This window comes from Sturnus vulgaris, chromosome 18, assembly GCF_052056855.1.
Source record: "Sturnus vulgaris isolate bStuVul1 chromosome 18, bStuVul1.hap1, whole genome shotgun sequence".
In the NCBI taxonomy this organism is placed as follows: domain Eukaryota; kingdom Metazoa; phylum Chordata; class Aves; order Passeriformes; family Sturnidae; genus Sturnus; species Sturnus vulgaris.
This window is the reverse complement of record NC_142260.1, coordinates 4854877-4868819: the sequence shown is the minus strand read 5'-3', so window position 1 is coordinate 4868819 and position 13943 is coordinate 4854877. Positions and strand designations below refer to the sequence as shown.

The 13943-nt window shown below is 52.1% G+C and overlaps 1 protein-coding gene across 2 annotated transcripts; it reads right to left on the bottom strand.

Moving 5' to 3' along the window:
- Positions 1-7: 7 nt before the first annotated feature.
- Positions 8-13871, bottom strand: INCENP (inner centromere protein). Of its 2 annotated transcripts, none has more exons than XM_088175717.1 (17): positions 13689-13871; positions 13491-13601; positions 12216-12961; positions 10837-10888; positions 10657-10690; positions 9159-9237; positions 8640-8691; positions 8036-8153; positions 7818-7952; positions 5816-5925; positions 5349-5469; positions 4534-4656; positions 4163-4338; positions 3809-3899; positions 3202-3297; positions 1924-2083; positions 8-1484 (listed from the first exon to the last, which is right to left on the bottom strand). In XM_088175717.1, exons 1-17 carry the CDS (start codon positions 13859-13861, stop codon positions 1270-1272), a joined length of 2592 nt encoding a protein of 863 aa, XP_088031843.1. In that variant the 5' UTR covers positions 13862-13871; the 3' UTR covers positions 8-1269. The 2 variants fall into 2 exon arrangements, with proteins under 2 accessions (XP_088031843.1, XP_088031844.1); XM_088175718.1 differs by having other exon boundaries at positions 3202-3294.
- Between the last annotated feature and the right edge of the window lie 72 nt (positions 13872-13943).

Below are 13943 nucleotides of genomic sequence, written 5' to 3'. Positions count from 1 at the left end.
GCCCAGAGATGATTAAACTCACTTTATCCAACAATGTTTGGCCAGCTCAGAAGCTTTTGTACAAGAAATCGCGGTCGCATGAATACAGAGCTGGAAGCACAGGACAGCCATGGAAACGCAGGCACTCCATGGGTACAGACACCAATAGCCAGACCTGGATCTACAGAGCAACCCCAAAAGCACAGACACTCCACAGATACAGATCTGCACATACAGAGCAGCCCCAGAATACAGACACCAGTGTATTTAAATACAAAACCCACATCTTTTCAAAAATATTTGCTGGCAAACAGTGCATTGGCTACAGACACACAGACAGGGTCATGTCCCCTCATACAAAGCATAATATCTACAGGAGTTTTACAGGGCTGGGCTGGGTGCAGAAGGAATGACTAAACCACCATAGGCTCCTGGAATGGGAAGGCTGAGCTGGAATTTTTGGTTCAATGAAATTGGGCTGGCCAGACTCCGGTTAAAAGTGGCTCACTGAACAGGAAGTGCTAAACAGGCCGAGAGACAATGAGCTGATGCTGAGCCACAGCCAAAGGTGAACAAGAGGGATTAAGGTTAAAACATCCTCTCAATCCCATCTGGCCTCACAGACGGAATTCCACTGAGAAACAAAAAAAGTCTGCCACAACACTTGCAGAGTTTCTCCTATTGAGGCCTAGAGCTGGCTCACACACTTGCGCGTCCCTTGGGGACATGGTCACACCTTGGTCACATCTCTCCACAGCTGATGGAATGTCACTGAGATCCTCGTTGTGTTCCCACCCGAGCTGTGCCAACATCAGCTGTGCCCAGCTGATAGACACCACCACCCAGGTGGGAAACAGAGCCATGAATCCCTTCGGGATTGCAGGAGATGAAGAGCACACCTGGGAACACGTTCCTGAGAAGGGCAGTGGAGCAGGCCGGACTGTGCCCTCGTGCAGTGGTCCCTGGCTGTCACTGACCTCGAGGGCAGCACAAATGTACAACTGCCAGGTCTGCGTTGACAGAGAGGGGGAATCCCACAGCTTCAGGTGACTCCCCTCACCTGGCTGGTCTGAGTCCATGCCAGCTCCAAGCTAAGGGTAAGAGAGAGGCACTTCCCGGGGCAGCACCTTGTGGCTTGGCCTGCCAGAAACCAGCCCCGCAAACTGAGGTGCAGGAACCCAGGAAAAGCTGCCATTTATTCAATGCTAGAACCTAAATACTTAAACTGAAGAGTGACTCCTTCCTCACCTGGAGACAGGAAGGCACACCTGCTGCACACCTGCGCTCACCTCAGGGCTTTTTGAGGCTGCAGGGCAGCCCCAGGGCTGGCTTGGCCGCCACAGTGGGTGGCGAGTGCCACACGGCCGAGCTGGTGCGCTTGAAGTAGCGGGGCTTGCTCTTGTAGAAGATGTGCTCCAGCCTGGGGCTGGGGATGGCCCCAAACAGCGCATCCACATCAGGGGGATTGTAGTACTGCCGGATCACAGCTTGGCTGAGCTGATTCCCTGTGGGAACAGACAAGGGTTGTGTTAATTTTGTTAATTGAGATCGCTGAGTAAGCTGCTGTATGCGGCGTGTCCCCGCTCTGCTCATCTCTCATTGCTCCGAGGCAGCTTAGCAGTGTTTTTGTCCCCCATTAAGCTGTGACAAGATTCCTCAAGTGGTGGAGGAGCCCATGATTCCACATTCCACAGAGAATCATGGGACGGTTTGGGTTGGAAGGGATTTTAAAATTCATCCAAGTTCCAACCCCCTGCCATGGGCAGGGACATCTTCCACTAGACCAGGCTGCTCCAAGCTCCTGTCCAGTCTTGGACACAAAATCAGTCAATCTATGCTGGAGTACTTTACACTCCTCCAGACAGGAGGAACTGGGCAAAACCTCACATCAGGTCCCCCAGTCTGCCGGGGGTCCTGGACACACACATCCCCCCACACACATACCAGTGGCCCAGGCAGGGACAGGCTTGCGGGGCTGGCTCTCATCATCTGTTGAGTCGTCGCTGTTCAGGTCCATCCCGTAGTCATTGGAGCTTGTCACAGGCACCTTGAATTCCTTCCTGCTCTGCGGAGTCATCTCGTACGAGTTGCAGGCAGGGGAATTCTAGAAGGGAAACACATTCCACAGGTGTTGGGTGGATGCAGCAGCACCATGAGGCTCCAAACTGCAGTAGGACCAGGTGGTCCCCACCCCCTGCTCTGTCACCTCATGGCAAACCCTGAGTCTGGCAGTTCTCAAGTTTGGACCTGAGAGTTTGGCCCAAGTTCCAAAGCTGTGACCCAATAACGGCTGTGCATGGCCTTCTCTTGTTTAATTAGGCTGATTAATTTGCCATCTGTGGCATGAACACACAGCAGTAGATTAATCTAATGGGTCTAATAGAACAGAGCTCCACTCCAGTCAAGCCGAAATTAACTGGAGGTTTTATGTCACTGGAGCAGACTCACATGCTCTAAACACTCTGCAACCCAACTTCTGGGCTTGATTAATGATATGAAACTGCAAATTGCTGTACAGAGCTGGCCAGCTCAGCCAAATTGAGCTCACACTAATGGGAGTGGAACGGGTGGGAAGTGTAAGGGCAGGAGAAAACCTCCAACTGCGAATTTCAGGTTTTTCAACTGGAAATTTTCAGTACGAATTCAATTTTCAATCAGGAAATGAGTCTCTGGAGAGTTGGACACAGTTGTCCTTCCTCACCAGAGATCCCCTTCATGGCTTTGTGTCCAGTGACATTAACTCCCACCCACTTTCTGCACTTAAAGACTAAGATTCTGAGCATTGCAAGGAGACAAGAGCCACGTGTTTGTTGTCAATGTTCAGGACATGAAGGCACAGCCGCAGGATTCTCCCCTGCCAAACCAGGGGCAAACCAAACGCAGGCTCTGCTGCCACCTTCTGGCTGTTCCCAAATTTGATCCGAAGCAAAACTTGCAGCACTTCCCGCCCCTGAGGTCCTTCTGGTAATTTAAGAGGCTCTTAAGACAGCTCCAACAGCTGCTGTCTTACAGCCAGGAACCCTGTCCAGTCCCTCCTGCTTCCATTCTCTTTATCATTGAAATATTCGTGGAGTCAACCCCAGATAACTCTGCTCAGGATTTAGAGAATTCCCGTGTTATTGGAAAGGCAGATAAAGCAGAGGGTGGAACTGCCTGAGGCAAGAATGGGTCAGTGCTGGGACTGAACTGTGCTGTCACCCCTAAGGACCCATCTCCAGTTACCTCTTTGCTTTCCAGGAGTGGTGCCCGGGCGTTCTCTTTGGCCTTTTGCTCCTCTGACAGTTTTTTCTGCTCTTCCTCCTGCCTCTTCTGCTCTTGCTGCCAAGGGACATCCACAGGATTACCCTTAGGGACTACACTGCCAACCCAACCATACATCTTTGTGGCCAGCAAAATATCCAAAATATCCAAGAACATCATTATAGCTGTTCCTTGTGCTGCTGAGGAGTGCTTGGGACATGGTGAAGCTTCCTCAGAGGGGCACAAACCCACTGACCCCCATGCCGAGCATCAGCTGCCTTTCCCTGACAAAGCCAGGACCTCCCGCCTTGGAAAACTTGGGGCTGACTTTATCTTGGGGCTGTAAAAGCCAGAAACCAGCTGACCATCTGCAGAAGTCTGAGCTACTGATCTGTGCCGCTTTCTAGACTAGTAAACAGTATTTTTAGAGCCCAAGTCTCCCCATAGTACTGTAACCATGCCAAACAGGTCTGACTTCCTGCTGAGAAGTGCAACAGTAACTCCTCAGGGCTCCCCACAGCATCCCAACAGTAACAACTGCTGAGGCCAGACTGCGTGGCTCTATCCTTTCCCAAAATCCATCACTTACCTCCTTCTTCTCCATCTCCCTGCGGAGCCGCTCCTTAGCAGCTGCTGCTTCCTTCTGCAGGCGGGCAGCCTTCTCCTGCTGCTCCCGGAGCCTGGGGACCACAGCACAGGCCCTCAATCCCAGAACCACACCAGGGCCCTCCCTTGCTTACAGCTCTTCAGGCACTCCCCACCACACTCCTGACATCCCTAAGCCCAGAATTTCTCCTTGGCAGCTCAGCACCAGCAACAGTCCAGAGCTGTGCTGCCAGGTCACTGCAGCTCCCTGCTGCTCATCTTCCACTCCTGCCCTCTGCTCTGGCTGCATTTCAATCCCAGCACAGAATTTAGTACATGAATGGGGATTTTGCCTTACTTTTCTGCTTGGATCCGCTCCTGCTCCCTCTTCCTCTCCAGTTCTCTCTCTGCAGCCAACTGTCTCTCCCGCTCCTGTTCTGCCTGTCTCTGCTCAGCGATCTTCCGGGCACGCTCCTGCTCCTCTTCCTTCTTCTTTTGCATTAGCTCCCTGTGCCGCCGTTCCTCCTCCTCCTCCTGGAAGCCCAGGTAGAAGTTACTCACTTGACAGGAGCAGGCTCCAGGGTACAGCACCAGGAACCCCTCACTTGACCCAAATCCCCATCACTGCACAGCAGGGAAACATCTCAGGGGTAAATTCCCAGTGCCCAAGGCAGGCGGATCCCCTGTCCAGCTCTGCCTTTGGGACGGAGCAGGCCCACACACACACACCTGCTGCAGAGCTCTTTGTCTCCTGGCCTCCTCCTCTTGTCTGCGCCGGGCCTCAGCTTCCTCCATCTTCCTGGCAGCCACTTTCTTCTTGATCTTCTCCTCTGCCAGCCTTTCTTCCCGCACCTGGAGCACACACAGACCCAGTCTCAGGTAGGACAGCATAGCAGGACCCCTCACAGGCCAAACCCTCCCTCCTTTTCCCCCACCAACCAAGGGGGCCTGTGCTGTTTTATAAAGGTCATATTTAGGGCAATGACCTTGTTTCACATCCTCCTAGGAAGAGCTGACCCCATCCTGGGGTTTACATATCCAGTCTCACAAAGCCATTGGAATATAACCTCAGAGCCATGCAATCAGACAGGCAGCTGGGGATAATTAAAGCAGACAAATGACCACTAGGCCCCTGCACAAATTGCCTGGAAGTCTGGGATCTGAGGAAAGCTCTGGAGGAAGGATGTTTGCTTTCCCCTATCCAGCTATTACTCAGCTGGGAGAAGCAGCAGATAAAACCTTGAGGCTATTAGGCCACCTTTATCTACTGCAAGTCCTTTTCTCATCTACTAGAGCATTAATAAAGCCCATTTAGATTGGTGATTATGGAAAAACAGAGGTTCAGCTGCCATTTGCTGCAGCCAGAGAAAGGCTCTTCCTGAGGATCACCAAGGCTCTGGAAAATTCTTTATTCAACGACTCTTTGCTTCAGCCTCTAGAATCCAAGCAGCCTCCGTGCCCCTCTTTCCAGAGAGCACATTTGTGTGGTGCTAAGTGCCTCAGTGGCTACTGATTGTCCCAAATAAGCTGTACAGGGGCTGTACCTTCTCAGTCTTCTCATCAAACAGAGCAATCTTCTGCTCAATCCTCCTCTTCCTCTCCTTCTCCATCTCCTCTGCACGCTCCCGGGCTTGCAGCACCTTGCGCAGGCGTTCCTCGCGCTTCCTGAGGACACAGCCCAGCTCATCATCGTGTTCCAGCCACGTGAGCTCCCCCCAGCTCAGCACAAGGCCAAAAAGACACAGCAGGAAATTCAATGGCCCAAGTTCCCCATTCATTTAAGCACCAGCCATGTTTAAGCTCTGTCAGAAAGTGGGGACTCAAGACAAAAAGCTGCAGCAGTGGGCGGCAAGGACAATCAATGCTTTGTATCAGCATTCCAGAGATACCTCAAGGACAAACACTGCCTGTGCCCACAGGAGTTTCTGCTGCTTGCACAGTTCCTGCAAGATGCAACACCTGGACACAGGAATCTACAGGTGCCAAGAGCAGCGTGACCACGTCTACTCACAGCTTCGCCTCTCCGAGTCGCCGTTTCTTCTCCTCCTCCAGCCTTTGCCTTCTCAGCTGCTCAGCTTCTTGCTTCTTCCGCAGAGTCTCCAGCTTCTGCCTCTCTTTTTCCTGAGGGGAATTGAAATGTCACTGTACCCAGTGGCCAGCACTCTTTCCCAACTCAGCTGCTTTGGGCAAGGACCCAGAGGTGAGAGCACGGAGCTTCAGGCAGGAATGATGCATCCCATATGGGATGGTGAAAACCCTGGAGCAGAGCTCAGGCAGCCTGTGACCTGGTCATGAATGGACAAATGCAAGGAAAACACTGGTGTTAATCTCAGGGAACAAGAGGAGAAGCTGGACTGTTGAAACAGGAGCATCAGCTCTGGAAGCCCAGGCAGCATCCTCAGGGATTGCAGGCAGCCAGCCCCGTGCTTTCTTTTGGTGCAAAGGAGGCACCAAGCAGCGCTAATGCCTGGCACGGCTCCCGCTCCCTGCGGCGAGCGTGGGGACAGATGGTGCTCCAGGAAACACCTTGAGCTCCCACCGGCGCCTGGGCCTCCTGTGAGGCTCAATCTGGTGGTGAACCACCAGCACTCCGAGAGCTCCCAGCGTGCTCTGGCATGCAGCCAGCTCTATGTGCCAGCCAGAAACAGGGGCTTTCTCCTCGTTTTCCTGACCCAGCTAGGCACACTGTCAGCCAGGGGAGCAAGATCCAGCCACCACTACAGCCACAGCAAATGGGTTAACATCAACCCACTCCATGCCTGGTCTCAGCACAAGCCCACAGGTCAGCATGGGCATTATTCAAGAGAATCCCTTATACTGGGCTCTGTGCTGTAAATGCTTGGTGCTGTCAGCATCTAAACTGGTTAATATGAAACTCACAATTATATCTTATTGCTCTGCTGCTATTTAGTTATGTTTAGCTCCCACACGGAAAAACTCCCGAGGGGGAGCTGCCTGCACTGGAATGAAACCTAAAACATTCCACGAACTGACAGCAGCAGAGGAAGCACTCCCTAGCCACAAGACCCTTTTCTCATCCTATTAACTCCTTGGTAGAACTGACACTAACATCAGCAGGAACCCAGCGAGATGGAAGCTGGAATCCTTCACTGCTTCCCAATGGCCTTCCTTGACCTGCTGGAGCACAGCCAGCCTCTGAGCAAGCTCTGCAAAGCGCTGCCATTAGGCTGCTAGATGTAGGAATACCAATTCCTGCATCCTGCCCTCCTCTTTCTCCATCTCAGCTTTCCTGCAAGGGAAAACTAGCCCCAGAGCTGCCTACTTTGCAGGTGAGTTGTTGGGTATCAGAAGTATGAGCAATTCCTGCTTGGCATATGGCTACCAGCATGGCTCTGAGTGAATCCAGGAAGCTACACCCTTGTCTAGAACCAGCTTTCAAATCCCTCCCCTCCCAAACTACTCCTGGCTTGGAAAACCAGGGGCTTGGAAAGCTCCCTGGGGTAGTGCAGAAGTACCTGCCTGCAGCCAGCCAAGATCCCTTGCTGGACCATCCTACTGCTGGTCCCAACAGGATCCCTTAGTGACAGTGATGCCCACTCGATCTGGACACCAGCAGTTGTCTGACTGGCCCCACATCCAGGACAGCCTCATGTTCACTCCTGCCTCAAGGGTTTGGAAAACGTCCAAAGTTTGCATTTAAGAGGTATTTGCTCAATCTCACTCATGAAAGAAGTCCTAGAAAGGAGACCTGGGATCTACATGCTTCATTTATCAATACAACTCAACATTCACTATCCACTCGATTTCTGTTTCCCTGTTTTCATCTCTGTTACTTGCCAATAGCACAGGGGAAAGATGCAGGAATAAAGCTTGGAGTTCAAACTGGAACTCTTCAGGAAGCTGACTAACCCAATTTTATTTATTTAAGTCTAAACAGACCACTTCAAATCACTTAGTTTCAAATGGGTTGCAAAGCTCCTCCCATTACTGTGCTTTAAGCTAGGCACTTATGAAACCACCGTGTACTGGCTTAGAGAAGAGCCTCCTCTTACCTTGGGATCAGCCTGGAGAGGGGTGTTGTACCTGATGAAGGATTTTATGACTCCGTTCCTCCCCATGGAGCTCGGGGTCATGAGGAGCTGGTTCTTCTGCACAGTGTGCAGGAACGTTTTGAACGGGCGCACCACCTGTGGGAGGAACAGCAAAGTGTGAGTGGGGGTGAGAAAAAAAAAGGTCTTGGTGAGGCACTCCAGGGTTACCAGGATCTCACCTTGCTGGCTGGGAGGACTGGGGATGGGGTCTTCCTCCTGAGAGGAGACAGCCCACCCTCCTCTGCCTGCTGGTGGTCGTAGCGCTCGTCCACGGCTCTCTTGTAGCTCGGCTTCCTCCTGTGAGACAGCACAGCCCATCACACCGGGCAAATCCTGCTCCTGCCTCCAAGACAGGGCTGGAAAGGGCTATAAACTATCCTGGCTTAAGAGAGGTTCCAGTATAGTGAGGCCCCAGCAAAGGCTGCCCAGAGAAGCTGTGGCTGCCCCATCCCTGGAAGTGTCCATGGCCAGATTGGACAGGGCTTGGAGCAACCTGGGATAGCTGAAGGTGTCCTTGCCCAGGGCAGGGGGTAGAACTGAGCTTTAATGCCCCTTCCAACTCAAACCAGTCTGTGATTCTAAGATTGTGCATGCATGGTAGCCAAAAAAATAAAATCCTAATGCAATAGAAAATGAAAAATTAAATCATAGAATCATGGAGGCAGGGAAAACTTTTATGCAGAAGCTTCACAGTCACAAACACTGAGGTCGGTGAAAAATATCCCAGCACTGTTTGGAACAGGACCACAGCCCTCGCCCGAGACACTTCCAACCAGGACATACCTGGCACTCTGGGGTGGTTCCAGGGTCTCCCCATTCTTATTTGAGTTGTTTTCTGGAAGAGAACAGTCACACAGTGAGCTCTAGCAGGAAAAGTCACCTCCAAGACAGTTTTGACAGCAGAGAAGGGATGTAGCAGCTCACTGAACAGCAAAACCACCTGCATGAGCGGGCACGGCAGGACCTGGCTCACATGGCACCGTTCCCACCTGGAAACTCTAGACAAAGCAAAGCTGCCCAAAGCTGTCTGGATTCTGCACAGCTTCAGCAACAGGGCTCAACTGGGCCTCCCACAACCCTCCAGCCTCATTATATCTATCTCCATGTGCTTGCCAGGATGGAAATATCTCCAGCACAGAATTTTCTCACTGCTAATTGTCTGAAATAAATCCCTGCTCATCAAACATTAATTAATCTTTCAAACTGAGCTCTCAAATTAACCAGTCAATCTTTCCAGCTTCCCAGCCAGCCTCTCAAAATGATAACTTCCCAAAGTGCTGCTCCAAAACCCTCTGGAATTACCACTGCTCTTCAGCTCCTGCGGCTGCCCGTGTTTGCTGACTGTATGGGAGCGAAGGGACATCCGAGGGCTTTGAATATCCTATGGGAAAAGCAAAAGGGTTTCAGGACAATTACACATGGAAACAGCCCATTCCTGGTTCAGTTCTGACACGAGTACAGTCAGCAGTGTTACCAGGGAATGCCAAACCACCTCTTGGCAAAGCCCTGGATGTTGCATTATCAGGAGAGGCAGGGACATTAACATGAGCATCTGCACTGCTTAAACTCAACCAGCTCATCAACTATTAAGGCCAGGAGCTTTCCAAGCTGTAAATCTGTGCTGCCAGAGCTCTAGCCAGAGCCAGCATGCCCATTTCCCTGAGCAGTGACGAATGGGGAGCCTGGAGACAGCAGGCAAATGGCTCATTTCCATGATTTATCTGTTTGTTATGGGATGCCCATCGCTGCTCCCTGCCTCTGCACTTAGGCTGGGGCACGCTCTGCTGGGATAATGGGTTGTGGTTCTGGAATTGCTCTCTGCTAGCAGCACCAGCATTACCTCCTGGTCAGCACTTCACAGTGCTGCCTTGGGAAGAGAAGGGATTGATGGAGAACTCATCCTCCCCAATTGTTTCTGCAGGGCCTAGGGAAACTGACTTTGTTTGAGTTTCTGCACAGCTATCATAACAGCTCTCCTTGTTTTCACAAGTGCTTCAGGTCACTGTTCTGCTCCATTAATTCAGGCTCTGCTCACTGAAATTTATTCTGGACAAAGCACTGACATGATCCTGGGATTCCTTCCTCAGTGAGGATTGTGGAGCAAAAGGTGTTGACCTCAATAATATTCACAAATTTCTGTGTGTGTCCAAATGAACACGTGTTGAATTACCTGCAGAACTGACCAAAAGGTCAAAAAAATCTTTAAAAATACAGTGTGAAAACCATGACACCAGCTGAACCAAACTTCTCTGAACTACCTGAAGATTTTTTATTCTGTAAAGATTGGGGACTGAATCTTCACACAATCATCTCTAGCAAGAGGCCAAAAGAGAAGAGCCAAGCAAGATTCAACCCTGAGGTCAGGCTCAGGGTGGAGTGAAACAATTTCAACAGATTTAGGAAAATGACTGAGGAAAGGCTGTGTTTCAGTCAGAGAATCTGGGAAAGCATCCGAGACTGTAACACCCTTCTGACAGAACACCTCCACCTGCACCCAAAGCCACGGATCATACGTGCTCATTTCCCAAAGAAAACTTGGCTGGTTTTAGTTTTTCTGGTTCTGGAATGTTGTGATTAAGACTTTCCCTAGTCTGAGTACCAGAACCACAGAGGCTCAGATGGGCTCGTGTATCTCTAAGCCAGGTCCTCTGTGCCTTCCTCACTCACTGCTATGGGACAGGTTACAAAGTCTGACAATCCACAACCAGAGCTCCCAAATTTCCCAATAACGTGTATTCCACACATTTTTCTCCCAAATCCACACAGGCACAAATAATTTTAATCCCTGCCAAAGTCTTACCAACTTGGAAGGAGTGGAGGGTCCAGGAGGAGGCCTAGAAAAAAAAAGAAAGACAAAAGGGGCTTAACAAAACTGAGGAAACTGGGAAGCCACTTGGATTTTACACCAAGAATGGCAGTGAAAAAGTCCTGCAAGCAGGATAGTGAGGATAAACAAATAAGTAACCGAAAGTATTCTCACCCAGTTTTGACAACAGTTTCCTCATCCTCTGGCACACTTATGGAGCTGGAGGCTGTAGGAGAGGAAAAAAACACACCTGAGCTGTAAGGTTGGGGTGCAGCCAAGGATCTGATGGGATAAGAAACTGCAGAGGGGTTGGTCCTGTGCTGAGGCAGGGTGGGGCACGGGAGCAAACCCAGGTGACAATACAGGAACTGGCCAGCAGCTCCTGTGCAGGAAAGTGCTTTTCAATTATGGATGAGTTCAGGGCAATATTCCATGAGCTGGTATTAATAGGGCAAGGCTTGGCCTCGGGCTTATCTGCAGGGCCCGGACTGGACATTAACAGTTAGAGCCAGCCTTATTTACAGTGGGAATGATGCCACCATTCCAGATGGCTCTGCTGCAGTGAGCTCCAACACAGCCAGAACCTGCCATGAATAACCACAGAATCAACCACAGACTGGCTGGGGTGAGAAGTGACCTTAAAGCTCATGCAGTCCCACCCCCTGTCTTGAACAGGGACATCTTGCACTATCTCAGGTTGTTCCAAGCCCTGTCCAACCTGGCCTTGGACACTTCCAGGGGTGAGGGAGCCACAGCTTCTCTAGCAACACATGCCAGGACCTCACCTCCCTCAAACAGAGGAATTCTTTCCATATATCCCATCTAATTTTCCTCTTTTTCAGTTTGAACCCATTTCCCTTTGTTCTGTCATTCCAGTTCCTCGTGAAGAGTCCATCTTGTTTGTTTAGTAATTCAAGTAGTTTAGATCATACTGTCCATGCCAAAATCTGCCTTTGCCACCAACTGTAAAACTGTGTGAGACTTTTAATCTATAAAATCCAGCCTCGAAATTCCCGTCTCAAACAAACTCTAGAACCAGCAGCCAGATCCTGCTGAGAAGGGAGCTGGTGGGAATTTCACCTTGCAGGAAACACGGGTGAATCCATCACCCCTTTTGGATCCCCAAATCCTTCTCAGCTTTGCCAGCTGTCCCCACAGAAACTGGGAAGACCACTTGACCAGAGGAGCTGTGGCTGCCCCAGCTCAGGAAGTGTCCAAGGACAGGTTAGGTTGCTTGGAGTGACCTGAGCAATCTTTAAGGTCCTTCCAATCCAAATCATCCTAGGATTCCAGGATTAACAACTTCTCCCAGCAAATCAGCAATGGTTAAAGCTACGTTGGAATGGAGACACTGAGGCTGATCTCCCAGGTGATTTACAAGGCTAAATTCAGTTACCTAGGTTTCTGTGCTCACGAGGGGCTCCAGAAAGCCAGGAAAAACTTCCATGAGGGATTGCAGCCTGTCTAGCCCCCACACTGAACACCCAGCCCCAGCACTTTGCTTTCCTCAGCAGCAGAAAGCAGCAGAACCTCTCCATGACACCCGAACTCACCATCCATGGAGCTACAGGACATGGATCTCTTCCGAGCTGCTGCCTTCTTCTTGCCCGCTGCCCTGGTGATGGATGTCCGGATCATGCTCTCCCTCTTGCCGGCCAGGGAGTATTTCTCTGCCAGGGAGGTTCTGTGGCTCAGGGACGCTTTCCCCATCAGACTCCGGCGCACGGAGCGGCGGCTGAGCCTGGAGCCGGTCGGAGTCCCCGGGCTGTTCCTCAAGGGCTGGGAGGGCTCCTGAGCCTGATTGTGTTCCTTAGGGGAGCCACCCCCCTCCTCCAGCCCAGCCCCTGGGCTCAGGATCATGGTGACATTGGCTGCCCTCTCTGTCTGCAGCTCGGGCACAGCCTGGCGGGCCTCAGGAGTACAGGGCACCACCAACTCAGGGGCTGTGGGCACCAGCGGTGATTTGGGAACACCATGTTCCTCGGGAGAGCCATTCCCTGAGCTCGTGGGGAGCAGCTCTGCCAGCTTTGCTTCGCTGCTCTGGAGAGGCACTGCAGTACCAACGTGGTCAGCTTCCACCCAGGGATCCTTCCCTGCTGTCTGCGGGGCAGGTGGGGTCTCAGGAACCACCTTGGACCTTCTGGCAGAGGCTGCAGCCCGGGATCGTGTCATTCGCTGTGGTGGAGAGTTCTCTTTGGCCTCGGCCCTGCTGAGTTCCAGGTTTTCTTTGTTCTGGAGTCGCTGAGAAGATCGCACAGAAGGCACCAGTTTGATGCTGCTGTTCCTCCTCCTAGAGAGGCTGATGACAGGAACAGTGGGTTAGATAGGAACAGGAGTTGGGAACATCCCCCATTCCTTCTGTGCATACACAGGCATGGAGCAAAAACACCTGGGATGGGCCCAGGAGACACAAAGCTGCATAAAGCAGTTAATACAGACAGTAATTAAGGGATGCAATGACTTTAAAACAGAAAGACAGTAGACAGAGGCACAGGGACACAGAACCAGGTAACAATAAAAACACTTCTCATGAGCATTGAAATCCAATGTTTTTCGGCTGAGAGTGCTCCAGACACAGGGTCTGACCGGACCTTTAACACCAGCGGGACGTGCGGGACGAAGGAAGGGGAACTCCCATGGACAAAGGAGGGGATCGCCAGGACACGTTCCGTGGAGGGTATTGTTTCCATGAACCCTCGGCAGCAGGTCTATTCGGCATCCCACGGGCTCCCTCCCTTCTCCAGGCGCCGAGGACCCCCTCTGCGCTCCCGCTTTCCGCGGCCCGCGCCGAACGGGGCTCCCCGATCCCCGCTCCCGCCGCCCCTCACCGCTTCCTGCCGGGCTCCTGCTCTTCCTGCAAGGCTGACAGCCGCTTCCTCCGCTGTCGTTTCTTCTGCGATGGCGTCTTGGGCATCAGCTCGAGCTCCTCGCTGTAGTTGCTAGAGAGGAAGGGGAGATCAAGAAGGGATCAGAGCGAAGGACGGCAGGTAGGGGCCGGGGCCTAGCGGGGAGCGGGAAGCGAGTACCTGACAAACATCCTGACTGCCTCCTCATAGATCTCATCCAGCCACACCATATCGGTCTCGTCCACCTGCCGCAGGAATTGGGCCAGACGGCGGTCGCATTCTGCGGGCAGCTCCAGCGTCCGCGCCGCGGCCGCCGCAGGCCCCATCGCCGCTGCGGCCGCCTTCACCGCCATCGCTTCAGCGTCAACGGCCGCGCGCGCGCGGCACGCCGTTCAAACATAACCCCGCCCCCCCAGGGCAGCCAATCACCGCCAG

Bases quoted from the DNA above. Each gene is read 5' to 3' on its own strand.
- INCENP (XM_088175717.1), bottom strand. From the start codon at position 13,861: ATGGCGGTGAAGGCGGCCGCAGCGGCGATGGGGCCTGCGGCGGCCGCG. The intron at 5,926-7,817 runs GTAAGAGGAGGC...AATTCCCCTCAG, and splicing joins CTCTCCAGGCTGATCCCAAG to GAAAAAGAGAGGCAGAAGCT. The intron at 3,298-3,808 runs GTAAGTGATGGA...GTCCCTTGGCAG, and splicing joins GGGAGATGGAGAAGAAGGAG to CAAGAGCAGAAGAGGCAGGA.